Source organism: Numenius arquata, chromosome 19, assembly GCF_964106895.1.
Source record: "Numenius arquata chromosome 19, bNumArq3.hap1.1, whole genome shotgun sequence".
Lineage (NCBI taxonomy): Eukaryota > Metazoa > Chordata > Aves > Charadriiformes > Scolopacidae > Numenius > Numenius arquata.
The window spans coordinates 6416856-6441540 of NC_133594.1; the positions used below are offsets into that span (position 1 = coordinate 6416856).

Consider the following 24685-nt stretch of genomic DNA (forward strand, 5'->3'; position numbering starts at 1 on the left):
TAAATTGGGCCAATAGGGCCAATAAATGGACCCAAAGGAAAAAAAAAAAAAAAAAAAAGGAGGGGGGAAGGGAGGTTGGGCCGGCTTGTTTGCACACTCGGGGAGCCCCCCGCGGAGTCAGAGAGAGCCAAAATCTGCCTCCAGCTACACCCCTTCCAAGCTGGAGAGCTCTGGGAAGCTGCTTCCCCATCAGGAAGATCAGATTTGGCAGCACTGGCTGGCTTCAAAATCTGCACGCCTCCGACTTGAAGGGGAAGAGAGAGCGCAAGAAAAGCTTTCGACAAATGTTAAAATAACTCAGCCAGGGGTTTGCCTCCCTCGGCTGGGCTGGAGCGGGGATGTTTATGAGCTCAGAGCTGGGCTGCAGCGGCCGATCTCGCCCGGAGCTTTCGCGTCGAGCCCTGCGTGCGTCGCAGCCCCATCCATATGTGCCTGCAGCGGCGGGCAGGAGAGCACGCTGGAATCAAGGGGAAGAAATAATAACCGTTAACCTCTTTGATTTCTGCTCATCGCTCTGAGCCCAGCCCTCACCGGACACCAGCAACCAGCCCCAGCCGCTGGCTCTGCCCCCTCCTCCCTGCATCTCTGTGTATACATATATAAATATATATATAATTTTTAAAGAGGAAAAACTCCTTTTTCCTCTCCCGGTGGCTGGTTTTCATTAGGGAGGTTTCTTTCTAACCCCAAGGGAAACAGCCTATGAGTTTTTAACTGTGGTGCAGGACGTAATTATCTCATTAAGGCGAGAGAGCCAGGCTTTTCCCAGGAGAAGTGACCTTGCTCCGGGGTTGATGGGGACCGGGAAGGGGGGGCGGGGGGGTCTGGAGGTTTAGGGGGGCCATGTCCCCCGCTAACCTGCAGGTCACCTCTTCCTCTAGCCCCATTTGGGGCTGGGGAAACCCGGCCCCTCTCCCCCCCACATCCCTCCCCACGGAGCGCAGCCACTTACACTTGTTGATAGAAGCACTTAAAGCAGGGCTGGGGGGGGAATGATGTGGATGGGGTAATAGCGGGGGGGAAAGCGGGTCTCCTTCCCTTTCTGTCCCGTTTCCCTCCCTCTCCCCCCCCCCCGCTTTTCCGCGGCTTGGCTGCCGGCGGTGCTCGGCCCCTGGCAGGGGGGCAGGTCGCCGTGCCGGGGGTGGGGGGGGGCGAGGGGCCGCCCCGCTCGACTCGGAGCAGGGGCGTTTGTTTGAACAGCTCCAGAGCAAAGAGCAGGGGAAGAAAGTTTGGGCTGGGAGCGTGGTTTTTTCCCCAGACGTCAGCATAAGGCGGAACAGGGGCTGGGGAGGGAGCCGGACTCACAGGGCAGCCGTGATTTTTTTTCCCCTTTAAAAAAAAATATATTTTTTTTTCTCCTTTTTTTTTAAAATCTTTTTTGGGGGAGTGGGGAAGGGGAAGGGGGCCGGGAAGCGGCCCGGCACCTCGGGGTGGGCTGGGGGTGGGAGCCATGGACTCGGCGCCAGCCTTCGCCATGGACAAGCCGTTCGCCCCCAGCGCCGTGCGCGGCCCGGAGCCGCCCGAAAATCCTCAAAGCCGGAAAAACTTCAGCGTGAGCCACCTCCTCGATTTGGAGGAGGTGGCTGCCGGTATGAACGGGACCCCCCCGGCCGGCCCCCCGCCCGCCGGTAGCGGCAAGGCCATGCCGGAGCCGTCGGGAGGCAGCAGCGGCAGCGAGGCAGCGCCCCAGGACGGTGAGTCCCGCCGCCCCGGGATGGGTACCCCCCGGTTTGGGGCAAATGTGGGGATGGAGTGTCCCCGCCGCCCCCCAACTCCGGGCCGGGCTGCGTAGCGCCGGGCACTGCGGACAAAGAGGGTCGGTGTACCCCCGCGGCGGGGTGGGGGGGACCGGGAGCGGAGGGAGGCGCGGGGTGCCGCCACCCCGACGGCTGGGGCGGAGGGGCATCGCTCCGTGGGAGAGGGACGCCGCATTTGGGACGGGGAGCACAGGGACACCGCACCGGAGGAGAGGGACACCGCACCGCGGGAAGGGACCCCGCACCAGGGACAGGGAGTACAAGGACCCCGCACCGAGGGGAGGGACCCCGCACCGGTTGTCTCCCCGCCGCCACCGGAGATGCCGGGTACGGGACTTTACCGTCCAGCCGGTGCGTGCCGGGGCTGCGTGGCCTACGGAGTCCTCCCTTCCCCCGGGGATCCCCGCCTCGCTGTCCGGGCCCGGGGAGCGGAGGCGGCCCGGCGGGGCCGGCGGAACCGGGACGCAGCGGTTCCTCTCCCGGCGCCCGCAGCAACGCGTCTCCGGGCCGGTAGCACCGGCAGCAACGGGCCAGCGAGGACAGAGCCGGGGCTGGGAAAGGGGACTGGGACCGACCCGGGACCCGGTTTCGTGGCGCTCGGTCCTGGCAGGAGGCGCGTTTTTAACGGGACAACTCCGCCTGCCCGGGGGTTCCGCGGCTGCCGCCCGCGCCGGGCAGCGCGCATCTCTCCGCGCCGCTCCGCCCGCCCCTGCGCATCCCTGCTCCGGTGCCCGAGGCGGGGGCGAGGAGGATTCATCCCGTCCCTGCCGTAAAGCCCCGGTCCGGGGGCACCGACGGGCCCCCAGAGCCCCCCAAGAGCACGGGGTCCCCCCGGGGTGCAGAGGTGATGGAGACGAGGATGGAGAAACAGAGGGGAGGCAGAGCGTGGGGTGGAGGTGCAGCCCCACCACGTCCCCGCGGCCTGCACGTCAGAGGGCACCCCGACGGCCCCCTGGGGGTGCCATTCCCCAAACCTGCCCCCCAGCTGGGCTTTGGTACCCCATGCTTCTTTTCTGTGGCCCCCCGAGCACAGCCCTGGGGTGCTGATGGCCCTGCCAAGGGCCTGACCCACACCTGGCCAGGGATGCACAGCTCACCCAGGAAACTGTGCCGGTAAAGGGGGCTCAGCCCACCCTGGAGGCTGCCCAGATCTGTGGTGAGGGGCTCCTGATGGGAACCTCCCCTACGCAGAATGCTCCCTCTGTCCCCTCCCGCAGCTTCCACATTGTGTACAGCTCTGAAGCATCTTTTTCCCACCCACATCTCACTCCCTGCACAACCTCCTTCCTCCACGGAGAACCCCGTCTCGAGCCCCCCAACCTGCCCCTGCTTGGGATGCTGAGGGCTGGGTGAGGCTGGGCACTGCTTTCTGGGATGGTATCTGGTATTTTCGGCGTCATTTTCCATCCTCCCTCCCCTTCCCTTGGGCTTTGTTTGTACTTCTCACATTGCCTTTGGGACCGCAGGGAGGTTTTCTCCCACTGATGGGACCATACGAGGGGACAGTATGCCATGTGGGATCAGCACAGCTTTCGGAAACCCGGCCCAACCCACAGCAGCCGGTTTGTCTCACAGGGCTATTTCCCAAACAGTAGAGAAACTACCACCCTGTTGAGCTCCTAACGCACCCCAAAGAGGCTCAGTGGGAATCAGGGGTGATGCGAATACCCAGGAGAGAGGCAAGAGGGCTGGCTGATCCCCACAAACCCATTTTTCACCCTAAAAGCCCATTCCTCCTGGCACAATGGCCCCATGGGGTTTGGGCCACTGATCCCAGCACCACCGGAGCATGGGGGATATTTCCCATTAGCACCTGTTTTGGCGAGGTTGAAGGGATGAAGACGCTGTCAGCATCCGGGATGCTCTGTCAACCTGTCTGGGAGTGAAAGCATTTCTTCCCTTGGTCCCACCTGGAGAGAGAAATACCTGAGCGATGGGATCTGAGGGCAGCAAGCAAGAAGAGAACAAGGAAACAGAGAAGAATACCTGTGTGCATGCAAACATGGACTTGTGAGACCCGTAACCCACTACAACGGCCTAAACTGGGATGTAGTTTCGCAAATTGAGATGGGGAGACTCTCTTTGTGGGCATCAGCCTTTCGCTACACATCTGTGGGGCTTTCGGCATCAGCGTGATGACAGCAGAGGAACTTTTACTCGTAACGTTATCTTTTATTGGCATCCTAAAGTAAAATATCTTCTCGGCGTTTTCTCATCTTCCTCTTCACCGTTGTGGGTTTTTCCCACCAGATACAAGTTTGGAGACCCCCAGGTTGGTGGCAGCAGGTTTATTAACAACAGATACCCCGGTACCCAAGTGTCTTGCTGCAGGATGTGGCCCTGCGCTCCGGCCATGAAGATGTTATCAGGGTCATCATGCCGGTGGGTTGGAAGAAGAGCAGCCCTGAGCCTACAGTGAAGCTGCTGACACCCCCTCCGCCGGGCGGGGCTCACCATGGTCCCGGGGGGGCACAACACTGGCACAGCTGGTACAGGGATGCTTTAGGCAGCCCCAGGCCATGCTCAGCAACATCGACAAAACCCTCTCCTCTTCCCCAGGTGGCCACAGCAGGAGGGGGCTTCTGTTCCCGAACCTGGCAGAGCCAGAGAAGCTCAGGGCAGGGTTTTGTTCTTTGCAGAGAGGGATTCAACTCCTCCCTGCCCTCACCTACCACCCCTGTCCCACAGCCGTCCCAGCTGGGAAGGGTGGCTGGGGACAGCCCCATGTCCCTGGGTACACCTCTCCTCCAGGAGCAGCCCCTCCATTAGTCCCTTGCAGGGCTGGCATATCCCTTTCCCAGTGGCACCGAGGACCAGAGCCGTCTCCACCTCCGTCTCCATGAGGGGGCTGCTCAGCCCCTGCCTTGGTCCCATCCCAAACTGGCCCTGAGGGCACCTAGAACTTCCTCATGGGAGGATGAGCGCAAATATCATCTGTGCAACATGTTGCTTTCATGGCACCCAAAAATTAAGAGGCAGAAATACCACAAGCCAGGCAAAAGTGAGGAAATGCCAACAGGGTGGTGAAGGCTTGTCCCCATCCTCATCTTCATCTTCATCCTCCCCTGGGGCGGTGCAGCAGCCTCCCATTGAAAACCTTCCGCACAACTTCTGAGGTCTTGAAAGCTTGTTCACCTCCTTTCATTAGACTAACAAATAATGTGTAACGCGAAACATCTGTTAACAACAGCCCTTAATGTTCTCAAGATGATAAAGCAGGAGGGTAATTTTAGCCAGCAGGCCTTGACTGATGGCTTTTCAAACAATGAACTTACTTTTGGTGCCGCCTGGGGATGGGAGAGGGAGTCGGGCGCTGGCTCCAGCAGCCGCTTCGGGGCTGAAAACTCAGAAAGAGCCACTTTTGTCGCAGCCGGGCTTGGAGGAAGGACTACAGCCCCTCCAAGGGGATCCTATGGTAGGCATGGCTGCAGCCAGTGGGAACGGGCGAAGGGATGGGGAGATGGCGGCCCCTGGGCATCTCCTTTGCAGAGCAGTTCCTGGAGCCCCTTCCTCACTCCTGGGGTGCCAGGGACTCTTCGACCCACGCTGGGGCTGTGGGGATGCCGAGCAGAGCAGTGATGAAGCAAGAGAGGCTGCACCCGAGGGGGCAGAGGGGATTAAGATGATGTTACAGCAAATTGGTTTTAATTGCATAAACGAGGGCAGATGACAAGGGAGAAGTGAGGCAGGGAGGGACAAGGACCTGGTAACAGAGTGGAAAAAGGGAAGGGGCTTGCTTTTGGGGTCAAGCAATGGCTGATTGCCCCAAGCTGCTCCCAGGGCTTGGGTACCTTCCCTGAGGCAGAGCCATCCCAGCTGATGTCCCTGTGGTGGCCCAGCCTGGGGGCTGTGCTGGTCCTGGCTCGCTGCACACATTTTGGCTGAGCTTCTCTGCCTTCCCAAATGCCACTTGTCCCCGCTGGATGGGGGGCACAGCGCAGGGACACCTTGGCCCCTCCAGCTGCGGGAACAGGAGGCAGCTCTGTAATATAATGCTGCTGAAAAAGGGCCGGGATGTGCCTGTGGGGATCTGCCTTCCCCTGGACATCCAAGCACATACATGGCTCAGCTGCAATTAAAACCAGCATCATTAACTCATGGCCGACCCCTGTGTCTGGCTCAGGGCAATACAGACCCCTGGGACCAGCAGAGTTGGGCCACAGGCATGGGGAGCCACCCGAGGTCCTCCTGCACCCTAACACCAGACCCATCAGACCCTCTCTCCAGTACCCATCTGCTTTCCACAGCCACAAAACTGCTGGAAATTACCCCAAGCCCCTCTGCCTGGGAGGCTTTCGGTTGTTTCTGGGTGACCACTCAAGGAGTGACAGGAGGTGTCAGGACCCCGACTCAGCCCTCATGGGGGGGAGAGGCTTGAGAAGTGGCCATAGCTGCAGCTCACCAAGGAGATGCTCTTGTGCTTTTGTTCCCCAAAGTGGGGGACAGTGGGGGTCCGGCAGCCTGGGGCAACAGCAGGACCTGCTTGCCCCAGCCTGGGGATGAGGTTGGGATGCACCAGGGTGGGAAAGGACCTGCCGGTGGGCAGCAAGGCTGGGTGTGGGGTTTACAGCACTCATGGTCCCTTCCTGCTCCCCAACACAGCGTCAGCTGAGGGTGCTTGGGCAGAGAAGTCCCTGTCCATGGCAACCTCCCGGGCTGGCAAACATCCTGCAGGGCCCTTGGCAGGGACAGTCCCTGCGTGGCGGAGCTGGGAATGGTGGCATCCACTGCCAGGGGGAAGGCGAGCCATCTCGGTCCTTGTAAGGCCAGCATAGTCGAGCTGGGTGGCACCGGGACAGGAGCCATCCTGGCATGGCCACGACTCTCAGAGACTGGATGTCACCTTCACTGTCCCCAGCACCTGCCTGGGAACATCCCCCTCCCTGGTGGGCTTTGAGGGCTGCGACCCCCAAGACAAAGGGCTTGTTTCCATGCAGGGACAGTCCCCAAGATGAGGGGGGTCAGCACAGCCAGGCCTTGTGCCCAAGACCAGCACTTGCCCAGTGCCCGATGCTGGCAGGTCCCTGGTGCAGCATCCATCAGCGTATATTGAGTAAGTGCCAATTAATCCAGGCGGGAGCTCCCCGCCCCAGCCCGCCTCCCAGCCCTCCACATTTGTTTGCGCTTAGCGTGAGGCTGGCGACAGGCGAGGGATGGATGGGGAGCCTGACGTGTCCCGGCTCACCCAGACGCTTTCCAGCCGCTCGCAGGGAGCCCAGAACATCCCAGTCAAAAAAGAAAGGGCTACGGGGAGGGACCCAACCTACACCCCTCCGGGCTGCTGCAGGGGACAGCCCTGAACTGCAGGGTGACCCCTCCAGCCAGGCTTCCCATCCCTAACTGGGGACTCTCCAGCATAGCTCTCACCCTGTGTCACTGCCACTGGTCCCACTGTCCTGCGTGTGGGCTGCCTAGGGAGGTCCCCTGTCCCATGGATAGGTGGAAACTGGTGCCTGGGTCTTGTCCATCCAAAAACCACGGAGTAGGTGGGAGCGATGCTTTTGCCATGGCGTGGGCAGGAGAAGAGGCTGAGTTAGGTCACAGCCCCGCTGAAACCAGCCAGAGCAGCACAAACCACTGCCAGGCACAGGCAGGGAGGGACTTTGGGGTGGAGATAGCAGCTGGGAGACCTCAGGTCTGATGGGGCTTCTGGCATGGAGCCCACCCTGGTATCACTGCTCTGTGCTTCCCTGTCCCCTCCAGCCCCGAAGGGTGACACCCACTCACCATCCTGCTCCTCCCCGTGCCACCTGGGAGGATGCTCTGCACCCCGGGTTGCACTCAGGCTCTTACTGACTGGTAGCACCTGGGCTCCAATTTGGGGAAAAATGCCCCAAATGGGCTGAACACCCCCACCTGGGCTCCAGGATCCCCCCACCCCAGCTTGCAGGAGCTCTCTGGGTTTGAGCGGAGGCTTTTGTGGCCCCGGGAAGCAGCCCTGCTCGCTCAGAGCCCTCCCCAGGGGCGCAGGGAAATACATACCAGCACGTTTTCTGCAGCATTTGCAGGGCTCTGCGGGGTCCCCGCACACGCTTGCATCTGCATGAGGGAGCTGCTGCCAGAGGGTAAAGAGAAAAAAAAACCCAAACCAAGGCTTGGGGAGATGGGTTCCCCCCCTTGCTGGGGGTGCCTGAGAGCTGGAGCAGCCTTGGCTGGGCCAGGAGGGCAGGAAAATCATTTCTCCCCCCGCCAACTTCTCATTGCTGGGATTTTTCTCCCCTCAGCACCCGCAGTGAGCTGGGTTTTCGGCAGGCGTTGCTGTTGGGATGCTCATTCCCACCCCCCCCTTTCCAGTGAGGAAAGGACACAGGACGATGGAGCGGAGCTGCAAAACACACCACTTGGCAGGGTCCAGAGGGGACAGCAGAGGGATCCCATGTGTGGTGGGGACACAGGGCTTTGTCCCACTCCCTTGGGAGCCCTGGCAGCACCCACTGATGTGCTTTAAGCCCCAGCAGCAGCTCAAACGCCCTGTGACACAACCATGCCCAGCCCAGGAGGGTGCCAGGGCACGGGGACACCTTGCCCGTCCCCCCCCCAGGCTGTTGTGTCTAGCTCGACCAGGAACAGCTCAGTGCAAGACTATTTCCCCTCTCCTTTTGGGCTGTTATTTCAGGGAACGGGACTGATTCACAGGAAAAATATGAAATTTCGGCTCCGTGCAGCCAAGATGGGCGAATTTCAACGAATCAGCATTTTAAGAGAGCCTGGGCGTGTGTCTGTAGCTGGGAGGCTGATGAAATGATTTGGGGCTTTGAGGCTGCCTCGTTAGAAACCCTTCTTCATTCCCAGGGAGTGGGTCTGATCATCTGTCCCCCCAGGCCTGATTTCCTCCGGCCGCTGGGAATTGTCCCCCCGGAGCTGTAAAATCGTTGAGCTGAAGGGATGAGGTTTGAAGCAGGATGGGACCTGGGTGCTTTGGGGCTGGCAGAGGCTTGGTGTCCCCAGGCTGGCACCCTGTCCCCTCCCTGTGGCGCAAGCAGCAGCTGGAAGGAGTTATCCTCCCAGGATGGGATCCTGAGCCACTGGGCAGGCTCAGAGCATCCTTGAAAATGCCAGGGTAGCAGGTTGTGGCCGAGCAGAGCTGGGGCAAGGATTTAGACCAGGGTTAATGCAGATCATTTTTTTCCTGGCTGGAAAAAACAACTGGGAAGAGGGTGAAAGTGCAGTGGCCAGAGGTGGCTGTCCCCTACCGGTCCTGGTGCCTGCATGGGGCCGGTAATGCCCATCCAGGTCCAGGAGGATGGGGAAAGCAAACCCCCTCGGGGAGGAGGGACTGATTTGGGGTTTCAAGATGGTTTTCCAACGCCTGTTAGTCAGCTCTGCCCTGGCACTGCAGAAATGGGTTGCTTCTCACAGGATGCCCCCAGATTTCTGAGAATTAAAAGAAAAAATCCCACCGTCACCCATGAGGCATTCCCAGTGTTTGCGTTTGCCCAAGGGACACATGGCTGCGGGCGACGTTTTCCAGCCTTCCCACGGCGTAACGAAACACCCCATCCAGGCTCAGCATCCCTCATCAGACACTTCCCTGCTCTGCACTTCCCCTGGGAAAACCAGCCCCAGTGCTGGGACCTGCTGGGGGCATTGCTGGGGGTGCAGGGGGGGGGGGTCCGGAGCCCTCCTGCAGGGCAGGCCCTCGCCCACGGGCAGCCTGTGCTGATGGCTCCGGCTGCAGATCCCCTAGAGGGAGTTGGGGGGTTAATGAGATGCTGATGTTGGAGGAATTGGGGGAAATTATCTCAGCTTGGGACACTCCCCCCACACACACACTCTGGGGACCTTAAGGGGACAGATGGGGTCCCCCTTTCCACTGCCCCTGCAGCTCTGCTGGAGACTGCCCTGGCCATGCACGCTGCTGGGTGCAAACAGCAGCTCGGGGGGGGACACCACAGGCGTTAATTGACCAGAAGGCGTAATGATGCTGTGGTGCTGCTCCTTCACCCCGGGGTTGGAGAGCAAACCGTCCCCGGGAGCCAGGGAAGGGCCAGGGGGAGCAGCTCAGGTCCCGGGGGGACATCGGGTGGGCTGGGAGCCTTCAGAGAGCGTCAGCGCCAGTCTCCGGCCCCCTCTCCTTCCCTCCTCATCCCCCTTTGGAGTGCGTATAATAAAGCAGCTTTTCAGCTGCGGCTGCAGTGATAGATCAGGAAGAATTGTATGAGTCTATTAAAGTCTGTGTGTCTCTGAATGGAGACTGTGGCTAAGCCAGGCGCCAGGCTCGCGCATTGAACCAGATGTGGAGAGGCGCCATCCTTTCCAGCCACTGAATCTGAGAGGCTGCAGGCTTCACACGCAAGGAAACTGGAGTGCACATGGCAGGGGAGCCGGGGGAGCGCCGGGGAGCACATGGCAGCGCTGGCGGGAGCGGGGGGCGCTGGGGAGGGGGGGGCAGAGCCCAAGGGCTGTGGGGAGCAGCCCAGGTACGGAGCTGGAGCGGAGGCGTTGGTGCAGCAGGTCGTGCCACCCCTGGGGTGTTGGGCTGCACCCCGAGTTGTGCGGGGCATTGGGGGGGGGTGTGTGTTGCACCCCGAGCTGTACAGGGCATCGCAGTATATATTATATAATTATTATTATATATTATTATATATTAATATTGTTATATTGTATAGGGGGGGCTGCATTGCACCCTGAGTCGTGTGAGTGGACTGTGTTGTACCCCAGATCATGCAGCACATTGCCTGGGGGGGGCGGGGATTGCACTGCACCCCAAGGGAATTGCAGTGTGTGTATGGTGTATGGGGAGGGATTGCATCGCACCCCGAGTTGTACAGGGCAGTGCAGTGTGTGTATGGGGGGTGGAGGGGGCTGCATTAAACCCTGAGTCATGCAGGGGGGTTGTGTTGTACCCCTGTTCATGCAGCGCATTGCTTATGGGGGTTGGGGGGGATTGCACTGCACCCCGAGTTGTACAGGGCATTGCAGTGTGTGTGGGTGTTGCATTGCACCCCGAGTTGTACAGTGTGTGTACGGGGGTGGGGGCTGTATTACACCCTGAGTCATGTGGGGGGATTGTGTTGTACCCCTGTTCGTGCAGGACATTGCTTGGGGGGGGTTAGGGTGTTGTATTGCACCCCGAGTCACACAGGGGAATTGCATTGTACCCCAGGTCATGCAGGGCATGGCTTGGACAGCGAGGGGTGGGGGGGATTACACTGCACCCCGAATGGTACAGGGCACTGCAGTGTGTGTATTTTGGGGGGGCGGGGGGGGCTGCATTGCACCCGGAGCCATGCAGGGCAGAAGGATACCATCCCGCAAGGGGTAGCCGTGGCCAGCAGCCTGGGGGGGCTGGTTACCCCGTGGACTGGGATTCCACATCCCCAGCAAAGATGTAAAGCATCCATGGGGCGCTGTGTAGGTGACATGGATGATACGGGGATGGCCACGGGCACGGTGCTGCTCGGGGCCGTCCTGGGCTCATGTCGGGCTGGGGTGGCCGCCACGCTCCTTCCTCACTGATTTCACTTTCTTGGCCAGGCCGGCCACATGGCTGTAATTTGGGGGTTGTAAATACCTCAGGGGAATTTTTAAATTAAAAAAATAACTGTTTTCATTTAAATTAAAAGACATTGAAGCATTTCTATTAGTATTAGAGGTTTATAAAACTTAAAACAAATGTCAAAACCAAACTACCAGGCACCGTCCACCTCGCGAAGCCTTTTGCATGTTCAGCACAACCCGGTTACCTGCCGGGGGTTAAGTTTTAATGAGATTTGCACGAGGGTGCCTGGAGGTCCCCATCCTGCACCCCCGGGGCCCCCAAACACCAGTGCCACCCAAACACCAGTGCCAGCGTGTCCCTGACTACTCCTGGCTGGGTTTTGGGGCCTCAGCCAGTCTGGTGCTGGGGTTGGGGTCCCCAGCGTGGTAAAATGGTGCTTGGGCTCCTCAGGGACCCAGAGGGAATGAAGGCTTGGGGTGATGAGGGTGAGGATCTCAGCGCTGCCGGGCTTCACAGAAGTGGGATCTCGATGCAGCTGCCCCCGCCCTGGCATCTCCGAGGTGTCCCCTGGTGTCCTCCCTGTGGCCACAACGTGCCTCCAGGAACCTGCCTGCTGTCCCTGCCATCCCTGCCGCCTCTGCACAAGGCTCTGCTTTAACCTGGAAACGGTTAACCGGGCTGGGTTACGAAAAAAAAAAAAAAAAGAAAGAAAAAAAAAAGATATGAGCCACTTATTAAAATGAATGTTTTACAATAAATTTGGCGAGAGGCCACCGACCTCAAATGAAAACCAGACCGGAGGACAGCGATGCTGCTTGCTGGCGAGGGTTTCCGGGATGTCTGTGCGTGCCGGCGCCCACGAGGGTCCTCCTCGGAGCGGTGGTGGGATGGGGTCCCGGCTGGGGGCTTGTGCCCATCCCATGCCCTGGCCAAACGTGCCAGTGTCCCTGGTCCAGAGATGCCGGCCGGTGGCCACAGGATGGGCTCTCGGCGGGTGGTAGTGCTCACTGCTAAAACAGGCTCTTGGTGGCATCTTGGCCTGGGTGTGAAAAACACCCAATTGGCCTCAAAAAAGAGAGGGGACCCAGAGCAGTGGAAGGAGGTGACAGGAGGGGACACCATGGGGGTTCCCACCATTCCCCCTGGTTCCTGCCCGTCCTCTTCCCTCCCCTTGGCAATGACCCTGGCGCAGTGGGGTCTGTGCTTTAACCTGGTGGGCTGGGGTTGGGTTTCAGTGCCAGAAGCCATTGGGGCTGGCTTGCTGTGGGCTTTTGCTTATTAAATTTCAAGAAACCACATTTTTTTGGGGGGCAGGGGGGAAAGAGGCAGGCTGGGATCACCATGCCAGGGGTCCCTGGCTGGGAGCCAGCCCTCTACACGGCGTTCCTGCTATGTAGCCCTGGCTGATTAGTTTTATTTTTCAAAGACCACGCGGAAGTCCCAGTGAGCTCTCGACACCGTGATGGTCCGAGGCACCCGCCATCCCGTCCCCTTCCCAGCCCCCCGGGGAAACCCACTTTGCAGTTAAAGCTGAGTTTTCGGTGGAGCTTTGCAAGCGCCAGGCGGGTGCTGCTCTCAGGGCCAGCGCTTGCACAAGTCTCATTAGTGTTAATTAATTACACATGCCCCATGCCCTGCTGGGAAACCGTGTAACTTGTTATGTCAGGCGGCCGCGTGTGAGCGATGTTGGCACCTCTGCGGCTGCATCATGTATGCACCAAACGGTGCCTAAAACATTTGCAGGATGGGGAGAGAAGCAGCCTCTGCCATGCTCAGCCCCAGAGCAGGATGGTGGGGTCCGTCCATCCTGGCATCATCCATTCTGGCATCGTCCATCCCGGTATCCCCCTCTCCGATGGCTGTGGGCAGCCACTGTGGCCGTCCCCTCTGCCCGGACCCTCTCAGCAGTGCCCAGGCTGACCCAAACCCCAGCATTTTGGCAGCAGGGACAGGGCTGGCCGTTTCCCCGCGCTGCAGAAGCCCGTTCACACATCTGTTACCCATCACCGGCGCTGCCACTCTCCACGCTCAGCTATTTTAATGCACAGCATAAACGATGCTGGCAAAGCGGGGATGCTGCATCCCGGGTGGGTGCCTGGGGGCTTCGTCCCCAGGGGCATCCCGGTGTGCTACAGTGCTGCAAGGCACAGGACAGCCCAAGTGCTGGTCTCATCCCACCACGAGACGGTCTCATGGCCAGGAGATGAAAGCAAACCCCCCCCCAGTGAATGCCTCCTCACCAGGGAAGCTCCCAGCCACTGGCGGCTGGGGGAGAGCCAGCGCCTTTTGTTGGTCCCCAGGCCTCCACCACGGGGGCTGGCAGATTCGCGGGAGAACAAAATTAAAATTCCTGCTCCCCCGTCGGTCGGTGCTGCTCTGTACTTGGCCTGGCTCCGCGCTTCAAACCCACCGGCGTGCCTGTTCCCGAGGCGCTTGGCTGTGCCGTGAGGGCTTCAGCTCAGCCGGCTGAGCGGCTCCTGACCCTGATGGCCCTGCAGCCATGAGCATCCACCCGGGGAGCCCTTTGGTCTGGCACGGCCTCCCAGAGCATCCCTGGGCAAAGCCGGGAGCTGCAGCACAACACACCCTACATCTCCTATCCTCTCTCCTCCTATTTGGCATTTGCAGGGGACATCCCAGATGGGCACTGTTGCTGATGAGTTTTCAGAGGCTCAGCATGGCCCCAGCCCCATGTAGGCAAAGGGGGACCCCAGGGGGGAGTGAAGCCCCTTGAGCTGCGCGTTCCCCCACCACAAGCAGGGAAGATGCCAGACCCTGACCAAGCAAAGCCAACCGGAGCACCCGGTGGTGACCAGTGCAGTCTCACCATCCCCGGCAAACTCTCGCAGATGATGGACCTTTCCTGGGAGGCTTTTCTCCTCACCCTGCGATCCTTTGGGGGGGAAATCAGGGCATCTGGGGGGGGAGCAGCACCCCAGCTCGTCCCCCACTTGGCTCCTCTGCGGCTCCATCCCCACTGAGACCTGACACAATGGAGGCGATGGTGGTGCTGGAGCCGGGACAGCCCATTGTGTTGGGCTGTGGTTGCAGCCTCCTCTGAGCACACGGGATGCTCTTGGCAGCTCCTGAAAGCCCTTCGCCAGGCTGGGGTCACCCTCCGCACGGGAATGGCCCTGGGAGGGAATTTTTCGCTTGCAGATCACCGAGCCCAAGGGATGTGCTCGGCGCCCTGGGTCCCAGGCTGGATTCCCTGGGCTGATGCCACCCGTCTGTGGGTGCAGCCAGGCAGTCTGAGCCCTGCGGCCCTGCACAATGGCTCCCGGGGCGCACGGGAGCCAGGCGGCTGGGAAAGCACAGCAAGAATCTTCACCAAGCCCCATGCCATGCGCCAACACCATTGCCTGGCTTTCAGGGCTGTTTCTGGAGCACTTGTTTCAGAAGATGCTGATGGTGCCAGGCTCCGTGGTCTGGATCCTGCCACAGGGTTGGGGACAGGGCCAGGATGCTGGGGTGCATGCCGGAGCCGGTGAACCTGGCAGTGAGGTCTGTCCATGTCCCCTTCTTCAAAGGTCTGTCCCTGGGCAGGTGGCTCCCACCCTGGGTAAAAGGTGGGTGATTTCCTCCCTGCTCTCCCCCAGCCACCTGGGAGAGCAGGGGGGAAATTTCTCACACTGCTCAGCCCTCTCCCACCAGGGCTTCATGGCCAAAGATATTCCCCAGCCCCTTCCCGAGGCTTGACAGCATCCCACCGACCCTGCCTCCTCCTTCAGGGAATGTGGCTGCAATTAATTCATTAAATGCTTCCGCTGACGCAGGAACCAGCCATGCCAAAACACCGTTCCCGGCTCCTGGCCCCAGCTGGGCGAGCATGATGATGAGCTGTGCACAAGCCTCTGGCTGGGGCAGGAGCCTCTGGTGTGGTGGGAAGGGCTGTGAAGTGTCCAGGGAGGGTTTGACACGTCAAAGCCTCAGGGCTTTACCTGTGGCAGACGACTGCAGCCTCATGGATTTCACCGGCTTTCAGGTTTTCCTCTCTAAATCACAGAGCATGACTTGGCTGGCCAGGCATCTGGTTCCCCTCTTTTCATCCCTTTCTTCCTTCATCCCCTCTCTCCCTCCCCTCCTCACTGTGACCTCCTGATCTTGTCCCTCTTGTGCACTTGGATTTGCAGCAGATAAATCACTGCCACCCTTGCTGGAGAGCCGGCTTTGAGCCAGCTTTGAATCCGCTCACAGCTCTCACCCGTGAATTCGGTGGCTGCTGCTGGGCTGGGACTGTCCCTAAGAGAGGCAGCATCTCACAACATGGGGCTCCTCCTTTCCAGGTTCCTTCTGATCCCAAAACCCAGCTAAGCATCACGTTCCCACCGTGTTTGCTGCACCAAAGATGAGGATGAGTTGAAAAAAGGCTGCAGTGCCATGGTCAGGTTGCAAGCACAGGCTGGACACATCTCCATTGGGATGCAGGGATGATGCTGGCTCGGACAGCTCTCCAGGACCTTTCCCAGGTTGTTGAGGCTTTCAGTTAGACATGCCATGGTGGGCAATTAGACACCACACGCCATCCCCTGCATCGCTACCGAGCAGCAGTTGCAGTTCCTGGGGGTGCCAGGGGAATAGCCTCCTGGGCTCAGGGGGTGCAGCTGTGCATGGAGCATCCCTGGGGTGGCAGCACCGTGGGGCAGGATCCTCCCAAAAACCAGGTGTCTGCACGGCCGGGGGCAGCAAACCACGGTGCTGGGTGGTTTCTGGCTGGTGCAGCGGCAGCTCTATAACCATAAAACAGTCTGCTGCTGCCTGTCAGTGAGCACAGGCTAAGGCCCTCCCGGGACAGCCTTGGCCTCTTTCTTGGTCCAGGCTTTAGCTGCTCCTTTTTAACACAGACACTTTTCCCCCAGCAAAACTGGCAGCCTGTAAAAACGTGTCAGCGTTTCAGTTTTTTCACAATTAATGAGGTGAAACATCCTCGGAAACATTTCGCTGTAATGTTTCTCCAGTAGCTGAGACTTGCCCTTCTCTTAAATTTTTCATGTACGCCACTTGAGCCGAGAAAGTTTCCTTCGGACTCAGCACATTTGGACCCCCCCAGCTTCAATTCTCCCCCCCACGACCAGAGCCTCTGCCCTTTCCAGGGTCTTTGGGAGGCTGGGGCTGGGCTGGAGAGGGAGCAGGGAGTGACGGTGGGTCAGGATGAGGAGGTTGGAGCCTGCTCCCAGCAGCTGGGGAGCCCAGGAAAGGGCTGGCAGCCCCCATTCCCCTGGGACACCCTGTCCCCTGTGCCCACAGGTTGTTCCCAGGATGTGTTTGGACCTCATGGCATTGTGCCGAACAAAGCTGAGATCGGCACCCTGTGCGTAGGGGTTGGTGGCCCCAAGGGGCTTCTCTCCCAGGTAATGGGGTGAAACCACCTGGAAAACAGATTTATGCCGATAATGGTTTTGCTCCCGAGTTGTGACCCCTTGTTGGTCCCACTGGTGGGTGCACTGGTGGGGTCACCGCAGCTGGGTGACCCAGCACACATGGAGGGTCACCTTCCTGGCTGCTTCTCACCCTCTTGGGCTTCCCGAGGTGATTTGGGGAGATTAAAGACATGTAGCGGTGTTGCCAGCTCCCACCATCAGCTCTGCGACAAACCCTGTGCCGCCTGTGCCCACGAGCAGGGACAAGCCCCCAGCTCCCCTTTGGGCTGTAGAACATCCCTCCTGCCATCCCTCCTCCCGCAAAGCACCAGCGCGGGCAGGTAAAACCCCTCTGTGGGCCCTCAGGTTGTCCCCAACCACGTCCCAGGACAGGGCAGTGCTGGCAGTAGCTGCTGGAAAGGGGGTTCCGCTGCACTCGGCTGCCCATGCACCCCCAAATCCCTCCCCTCCCCGGCTTTGGGTGTCTCAGCTGAAGGTTATGGGATAAAAAGGAGCTGGAGCTGGGGGACACCTCAGGGGGGCAATTCCCAAACCCGAGAGCTTTGCTCCAACACTGCTCACCACGATCCAAAGGGAAACGCTTCCTCCCCATCGCATGTTTTAGAGGAACAAGTTAAACAATTGCACATGAAACTCTGGCGGACGTCATCGCCGGAGCTCTCCCCGCTTCCCCCGAGTATATAAAGGGATGAAGGGAGTCCATATGTTTACCGAGAGAGACCATGGGAGAAACGAAAGACATTGTTTTTCCAAAGGATTTCTTGGCTGTAAAAGGCCTCCACCACCCTGCGGCTTCCCTGATGAAGGCCCAGCGTTAATTTGTTAAATCCACATCAAGTGCCCGGAGAACCCGTTGTTTATTTTTGCTAATTCAGACGGCCGAGATCAAATTGGGGTTTTATTTGTTAAGGATAAACCTTAATTAATAAAAGCTATTTATTTGGTTAGAGCCGGCCGCAGCCTGAGGGTCAGATATGCCACGATCATTATTTCAAGTAAAACAAACCCAAAACGTCTCTCAACAGTTTGAAAAACGTAGAAACTTAGAGGGCTGAATTTATTTGTCTTAGGAAGAATTTACAGCTAATTCCCTCCAGGCTATTTCAACCCTTAAATTATACCCAAGAAGAGGAAAAAAAAAAAAGGGGGGGTGGGGGAAAATGCCATTCCAGGCGGAGAAGGGAAGTAAAGGGTACGGCAGATTTGATCATTTGGCTGGGGGTGGGGGGTGGTGAAAAATTTAAAGCTTAAAAGGTCTTTGGCAAACTGCTCGCAAATAAATGGAACGCGTGAAATAATTTAACGGCAGAAAACTGTTCGGGGCTCCGGGGTCTGCGGCGCAATGGAAAATGAAACACATTGGAAGACACGTAGCCTGGGGTTGTTTTTTTTTTTTTGCAGGAGGGGGTTGAACTGGCTCCCTCCTGGCATGGCTCCCGAAAAAGCGGGGTGTTTGCACCCCAAAGCCAAGGGGCAGAGCCGGAGCCAGGAAAACCTGTCCCAGGACACGGTGGTGCACATGGGAGGTTTTGCAGCATCATCCAGGGGACAGACAGGCTTGCAGTTGGCCAAGGTGACCATCCTGGGTCTCAGGGATTGGTGCTGGGGCAAACATTGTGCTCTGGGATGAGCATTTTGCAAAGAAACCCCCTAAACTAGGTATCCAGAGGGGACCTGCCCCACCGTGGGAGACTGAGCATGGTTGGCGATGGAGCCCACCACCGAAAGCCATCCTGAGGGATGAGCCAGCCCACTGGAGCATCCCTAGCCAGGGACGTCGCCGTCCCCAGGGCTCAGGCGTGCGAGCAGCTGGGATTTTACATGCTAGTTAGGTCTGGATCGCAGCTGCACGGAGGTCGTTTATCGCTCGCTAATGGAGGTCGTAAGTCAAAGCCGAAGCCTCGGTGGAAATCTAGTGAAAATTACCTCTTTACAGCACTCGGCGGCTGCTGGGCGGGAGGCTGGGGGCCCTGCCAGCATGGGGGCCCCCCTTGGCAAGGCCCGCGCCCAGGCTTCGGCAGCTGAAACCCACTGAGTCCTTCCGATGGAAAACTAATGGAAGCACGGAGGGAAAAGGCAAGAGCCAGAAAAGTGGGCTTGGTCGGTGCTCAGCTGAACCAGCTCAGCTCTGACCCACGGCACTAGGGCCATCACTTTTGCAAATGGGGCAGGACCAGTCTCTTCCCAGTTCCCCGTGGCAGGGTAGCTTGCTGGCACAGTCCAGGCTGGCCAGCATGTGTGTTCCCACACGGAGAAGGGTTTTGGGGTGGCTCCCAGCGCCCCATGGCATCCATGGGACAGAGCGCTGCCCCCAGCTCTCGGGCAGGCAGCATCGCCTGAGGTTGGGCATCACGGAGAGGAGGCTGGATGTTACCCCCGGCTGCATCCAGCACCCCAAAACTCATCCACATTGTGGGCAAAAAGACTCGTGTCTTTTCTAACACACTGGGGCAAATTAAGGCTCTTTTTGTGAAGCACATCGGGCCCATCCTGCTCCGCGCAAAGCCCCTGCGCCTCCTTCTCCCCATCCTCCCCCTCATGTCATCTTTCGTTATTCAGTAACGTTATCTCCCCAGTTTTCCCCCTTCCCCTGCATTTTTTCTCCCTTTAGCGGAAATTGTAATCAGTGGAAGATAAATACACTGAAGGCGAAGGTGGCTGGGGGGCGGCTCAGGAGCCCCTCTGACCTCGGGGTTCGACAATCAAGCCAATGCCTCCAGCCATGCCCCAAACGAAACCCCCAAATTATAACTGACAAAGGCAAGGGTTTGGCTTTCTCCATAACCTCCCCGAGCTCTGCTTTGTGGTGAGAGAATGACGGCCGTGAGCTGGTTTTTAACTTTGTGCAACTACAAACTCTTATTCCTGGAAGCCCATCAGGGCGGGGAACCGGTTTCTGACTCCTCCATCAAGGTGTCAGCGGCTCTGGTTAAATGCGATTCCCGCGGATGGGTGGCAGCGAGAAGGCAGGGGGTCTTCAGGGACCCAGCCCATCTTCTTCCTTGTTCCTTCTCTGATGCTGTAGAGCGCTTAGTGATGCTCATTTTAGGAAAGCTGATTTGGGGTTATTAAAGCATCTTTGATAGAAGCGATCCAGCCCGACTTTGCAGGCTGTAAACCTGTCAGACGCACGCCGCCGGCAATTAGGGTGGCATTTATCTAGTCCCACAAGCCTGCGATGCCTGAGCTAATGGGGAAAAGATGTTGATACGTTACCAAGGCTCGTCCTCGAGCAGAGCAGGGGACCCAGGCAGGCACCCCGGGCAAGGAGCTGCCACCCCGCAGTACAGAGATGGGGTGGGAAATGGGGTGGAAAAACGAACATAGCAGATAATTGAGCTGGAAAGCAAAGGTTTCTGTGGGGGACTGGGGAGCTCTGAGCTACACTGGGGTGCAGCGTGTTTTAAGGGAGGTGTGAGTAGGCGGGGAAGAGATTTTGGCCACCAGCATCCTCTGAGAAACTCCCTGGAGCACCCCACAGGGTTTTGTGGTACAGGAGAAGGCCCCTCCATTAAAACCAACAATAAGGGCTGAAAAATATGTCCCAACCCAGGCACGGCCCAGGGCTTGCAGCTCCCCAAACACCCAGGAACCACCAGCACCTGGATGCATCCTGACCCAAATCCAGTCTTAAATCTCCATCCCAGCACGCCTGCCAGCCCCACGCGGGAATTGCTCAGCTCTTCTCGGCTCCTGTGGCCATTTAGCTCTTGCTTCCATGGGTTTGGGGAGATAGAAACCAGAGAGAAATGGGGACAGATCCTATGGAGCTCATTTGAGAGTTAATTTAAGAAACGTTTCCTCCTCCTCCTTGCTTTCAGCCAAATTAGAGTGGGTGAGAGAAGCCATCACTTATGGAAAAGTCCTATAGCCAGATTTTAAATCGGAGATGAAACCAAAAGGGGTTTATAACCTTTATTTTTACATTTACTAGGGTTCTGTTGAAATCATTGTTGGTTCAGTCGGTGGGGGCATTGGGTGCCCTTGGCGATGGCACTTTTTGAACCAAGCCCCAGTCTATAATTTCCTCAGAAACCCTACAGGGTGGCCGTAAACCCGCAAGGAAATGTCTCTCACCCTGTTACATCCTGTAGCTCCTTCCCAGCCTGATGGTTCCCGTTTTGGTCCCAGGCTCCTGGAAAACCCAGGGACAACCATGGCTGGGCTTCATGTATTTTAATCCAGCGGCTCGTTAGCTTGCTGAAGGAAAACAGGACCAAAAAAGGAGTTTAACTAAAAGGGGCAACTGGAAAGCGGAGACTGGCAGAACATTTGAAGCTGGAGGAACAAGGGCTGGAGGGAATCTGGAGAATTTTATTTGTGAGCCTTTAAACACAAACGGCAGCGAAGGGCAGCCTGTGGTTTCCTGGCTGGGGAAAGGGCCTCAAACCCCTATGTACATCAGACACCACGCCAACCATCATGTCTTTACCCAGCCAAGAAGGCTGTGTCCCAAATACAAGAGCACGGGCTATTCCCAGCCCAAGGGATGGTAAACCAAGGTCCAAAAGCACCTAGAACACAATAAAAGACCCAGAGAAATGCCAGTGGCTGCAGTGAGGCCCTAGGAGGTGGATGGAGTTCCTTTTCCTCCCCTTCCCACAGTCCTAGTTTGGCCCTGTCATGGTCAAAATGATGCAGCATCCCTGCACGCGCCTGAGAGATGGGGAATGGGGCTGGTGGTGGTGCCCAGGTCCCACCGCCACATCCCTGCATCTCCTTCCAGCCCAACGTCTCATCCCCTAGCAGGTCAGGGTGTTGGAGACACCCAGTGCTCCCAGGCCCTGGCACTGGTCCTCGCTGCAGCAAGCACCAGAGAAGCCATCTGCTCTTTCCAGGAGGCCACTGCCAGCAATGGGAATAAGCATAACCCTTCCTCTGCCACATCCCCTGGCTTGGCTCACGTTGGGCACTGGGACGCTGTTGGTGGCATCAGTCAGCAGCATGGTTTTCAGAGAAGGGTGCAAGAAAACTGCAGTAGCTCTAAGCTTGGACCCTACTTTGGGAAGAAAGTGAGTAGTCCCTGGGACAACCTCCCAGCAGACATTGGGGTTTCTCTGGTCCTCATGGCTCATCTCAGGATGGGACTGCCCTTGAAAGCGATATACTCAGGTACAAAGGGACCTTAGGAACTTGATAGAAAACTTGTTGGTGGAGGTTTCATGGCTTGGATTATTCAGAATTAAGGTCCAAGAAGGTTTTTCTGGCCTTAAAGGTCTTGGAACGCATAGTTTCCTCCTGCTCAACAGCTTGGTGGTGACTTGAAGCAGGAGACTTAATATCCCTTCCAGTAGATTTTGTTATTTGCTCAAGTATCATCTGAAAATGCTGCACATCTATTTAATAAGTATCAAGACAGCTTATTAGCCAGTATTTATTTCTTGAGCATATTCAGGGAGCAGTAATTCCTGCCATCATGGCCTCTGCAATGATATAGAGCAGAAAACCCCAATATAACCCTGCTATGAATCAGAATGTCATAAAACTATTAACATTTCAAGTAATTCCAAAATACTTTCCCACCAGTAGGTACAGATTGGATCCAGATGCTTTATTAACAGAAAGAATAATTAACCAGTACCTCCACAGGGAAGAACGACAGTGAGATGTGCTCCCCACGAAGCCTTTTCAGGCGGCTGACTGGGTATCTCAGAAAAAAGACTTTATAAACTTGCCTAAACCTGATGATATTAGTAACAAAGAGGAGATTAATCTCAGCCTGGCTGAAAGCCCAAGATCAATACTGAGAAACCAAACTACACCCTCAGCTTCATGTTTCCATGAGCCAGCAAAGCCAGAAATAAACACTGCGGAGGCTGAGCTCTGCGAGACGCAGTGGTGTTCGTTCCTAGCTCTGAAGAACAGGGTTGGATGAGCGCATGCTCAGCTGCAGTCCTGTGTCACCTTGGGGACATGCCACATCCGGGCCTTCAGGCGGTGCTGGAGGCGGGAGCTGAGACCCACATCTCGGAGATATTTTGATGCTGAATTTCCATTGCCGTCCATGAAAGCTAGACCTAAACCCTTACCAAGACCCAAGCCCAAGACACTCCGTGGACATGTCCCTGCTGGGGGGGCGCTGTGAAATGCAGTCTCAGCAGTTTGGGTCATGCGCTGCCCCAGAATCCACTGAAACTGGCATTCAAAATCAGGTCCTGGTGTTTTTAGCCAGAAGCGAAACCACCACAGGTCTTTGCAAATGTTGGGCTTAACCCTAAGCTCCAGCAGCTCCTGAAATAGGTTTTGATTCTCATGGAGACCACCGGGTTGCACGGGAGGCAAGGGAGGTAGCAGGGAGCACGGCTGGTACAGAGCAGGGCAGCGCAGACCCCCAGCAAGGCTTGAGCCCAGCCAGGTCACTGTGTGGGGTCTTGCACAGGTCTGGCTCTCATGTGGCCTCTTCTGTACTTTCCCTGCAGGTGAAAGCCTGAGCCCAAGCCGTGGGGCGGCCAAGAGGAAGAAGAAGCAGAGGAGGAACCGCACCACCTTCAACAGCAGCCAACTGCAAGCGCTGGAGAGGGTCTTCGAGAGGACGCACTACCCCGATGCCTTCGTGCGGGAGGAGCTGGCGAGAAGGGTCAACCTCAGTGAGGCAAGAGTTCAGGTGAGCAAAGGTTTGTGTGGGAGAAAACACCACCCTCTGCCTTGTCCCCAGGTGGGAGCAGGGACTGTCCCCTCTCTCGTTTCATCCTGTACATGACCATGACTGGTAGGACAGATGCTTGGGACATCCCTGCTCATACCGAGTCCCCGCTGACCACCTTCCCTCCCCCTGCAGGTCTGGTTTCAGAACCGGAGGGCCAAGTTCCGCCGTAACGAGAGGGCGATGCTGGCCAACAGATCAGCATCACTCCTCAAATCCTACAGCCAAGAAGCAGCCATTGAGCAGCCCATGGCTCCACGACCCACCGCACTGACCCCGGAGTATCTCTCCTGGACCAGCACCTCACCATACAGGTAGGTGCAGGCTCTGGAGGAGCTGGGGAGGACTTGGCCATGGGACAGGCCGCCTAGGAACCACCCCACTGCCATGGCAGTGCAGCCCTGTGCTGCTGCTGAGGACATGGGGAGTTTTACGGGCCTGAAAGGAGCTTGTCCAGCTTTGCTTTGGGAACCTGTTTCGGCCCCATCTGAGCATCCCCTGCCCGCTGCTGAGCAGGCTTCCCTGCCTCCATGCATTTTGGGGCCAGAGTGTGGGCCCTGGTCCTCGCAAGGGATTCGCTTGCCCTTGTGTTGACCCTTCCCACATCTTGGCAAGGGAGGTGGCATAGGTCCCTTCTGGTTCCCAGCTCTCTGCATCCAGCCATCTCGTCCAAAAGCTCGAGGCAGGGCTTCCTGGTGCATAGTTTGAAGAGTTCCCACATGCATCCAGCCACATAAAAATGCTGAAGCCTTGACTGCTCTTGTGGGAGATGTCTAAGAGGGAACGGCCAGTCTGACCTGGGAAGCCAGCAGGACTGTGCGGGGCATGGGGACTTCTCCGTGGGCCATGCCTCATTCCTCCCCTGCTCCCTCCCAGCAGCACTGTGCCCTCCTACAGCTCCAGTGGGACCGCGACGCCCACCCAAGGGGTGAACATGGCCAACAGCATTGCCAGCCTGCGCCTCAAAGCCAAAGAGTTCAGCCTCCATCAGAACCAGGTGCCAACTGTGAACTGACCAGGGCAAATCCCACCCCGTGGCCTCATCCAGGATACAGCGTGGAGCTCCTGTGCTGGCCCAGGACGAACCCACCACCCGCTCAATCTACATGCCACTCTTCCAACGTCTCAGCATTTCTCCTCTCCTCCTCTCTTCCCTTTTGAAGGTAGAGTCAGTCCCAGGCCAAAGTGGCACATAATTATAGCCACATATGGAGCAAACTTGGTTAGAAACTTGCTTTTCCGCACACCCTTATAATAAAGGCTATATATACACACACATACCCCCCACGCGCTCTTCGAGGACAAACAGACTTGCCAAGGGAACAAGAATTTGCTTCCAAACATGGAAGGAACTTGGACTATTGGATTTGACCAATTTGGGTATCTTGCCCAGAGAGCCAAAGAGTTATTGGGTCTTCTCCTCCCGCAGGGACAGCATGCGGCGGTGGGAGGATCACGAGCC

General features: G+C 57.8%; 1 protein-coding gene across 1 annotated transcript; it reads left to right on the forward strand.

Annotated features, from left to right (window-relative positions):
• The first annotated feature begins 1204 nt into the window (after nucleotides 1-1204).
• PRRX2 (paired related homeobox 2) lies at nucleotides 1205-24238 on the forward strand. The gene is made up of 4 exons (XM_074161229.1): nucleotides 1205-1694; nucleotides 23000-23184; nucleotides 23359-23537; nucleotides 24103-24238. Exons 1-4 carry the CDS (start codon nucleotides 1451-1453, stop codon nucleotides 24236-24238), a joined length of 744 nt encoding a protein of 247 aa, XP_074017330.1. The 5' UTR covers nucleotides 1205-1450.
• The last annotated feature ends 447 nt before the right edge of the window (nucleotides 24239-24685 follow it).

Excerpts from the sequence above, each read along its gene's own strand:
- PRRX2 (XM_074161229.1), top strand. The coding sequence starts at position 1,451 with ATGGACTCGGCGCCAGCCTTCGCCATGGACAAGCCGTTCGCCCCCAGC. Across the intron at positions 1,695-22,999 it reads CGAGGCAGCGCCCCAGGACG|GTGAAAGCCTGAGCCCAAGC; the intron begins GTGAGTCCCGCC and ends CTTTCCCTGCAG. Across the intron at positions 23,185-23,358 it reads TCAGTGAGGCAAGAGTTCAG|GTCTGGTTTCAGAACCGGAG; the intron begins GTGAGCAAAGGT and ends CTCCCCCTGCAG.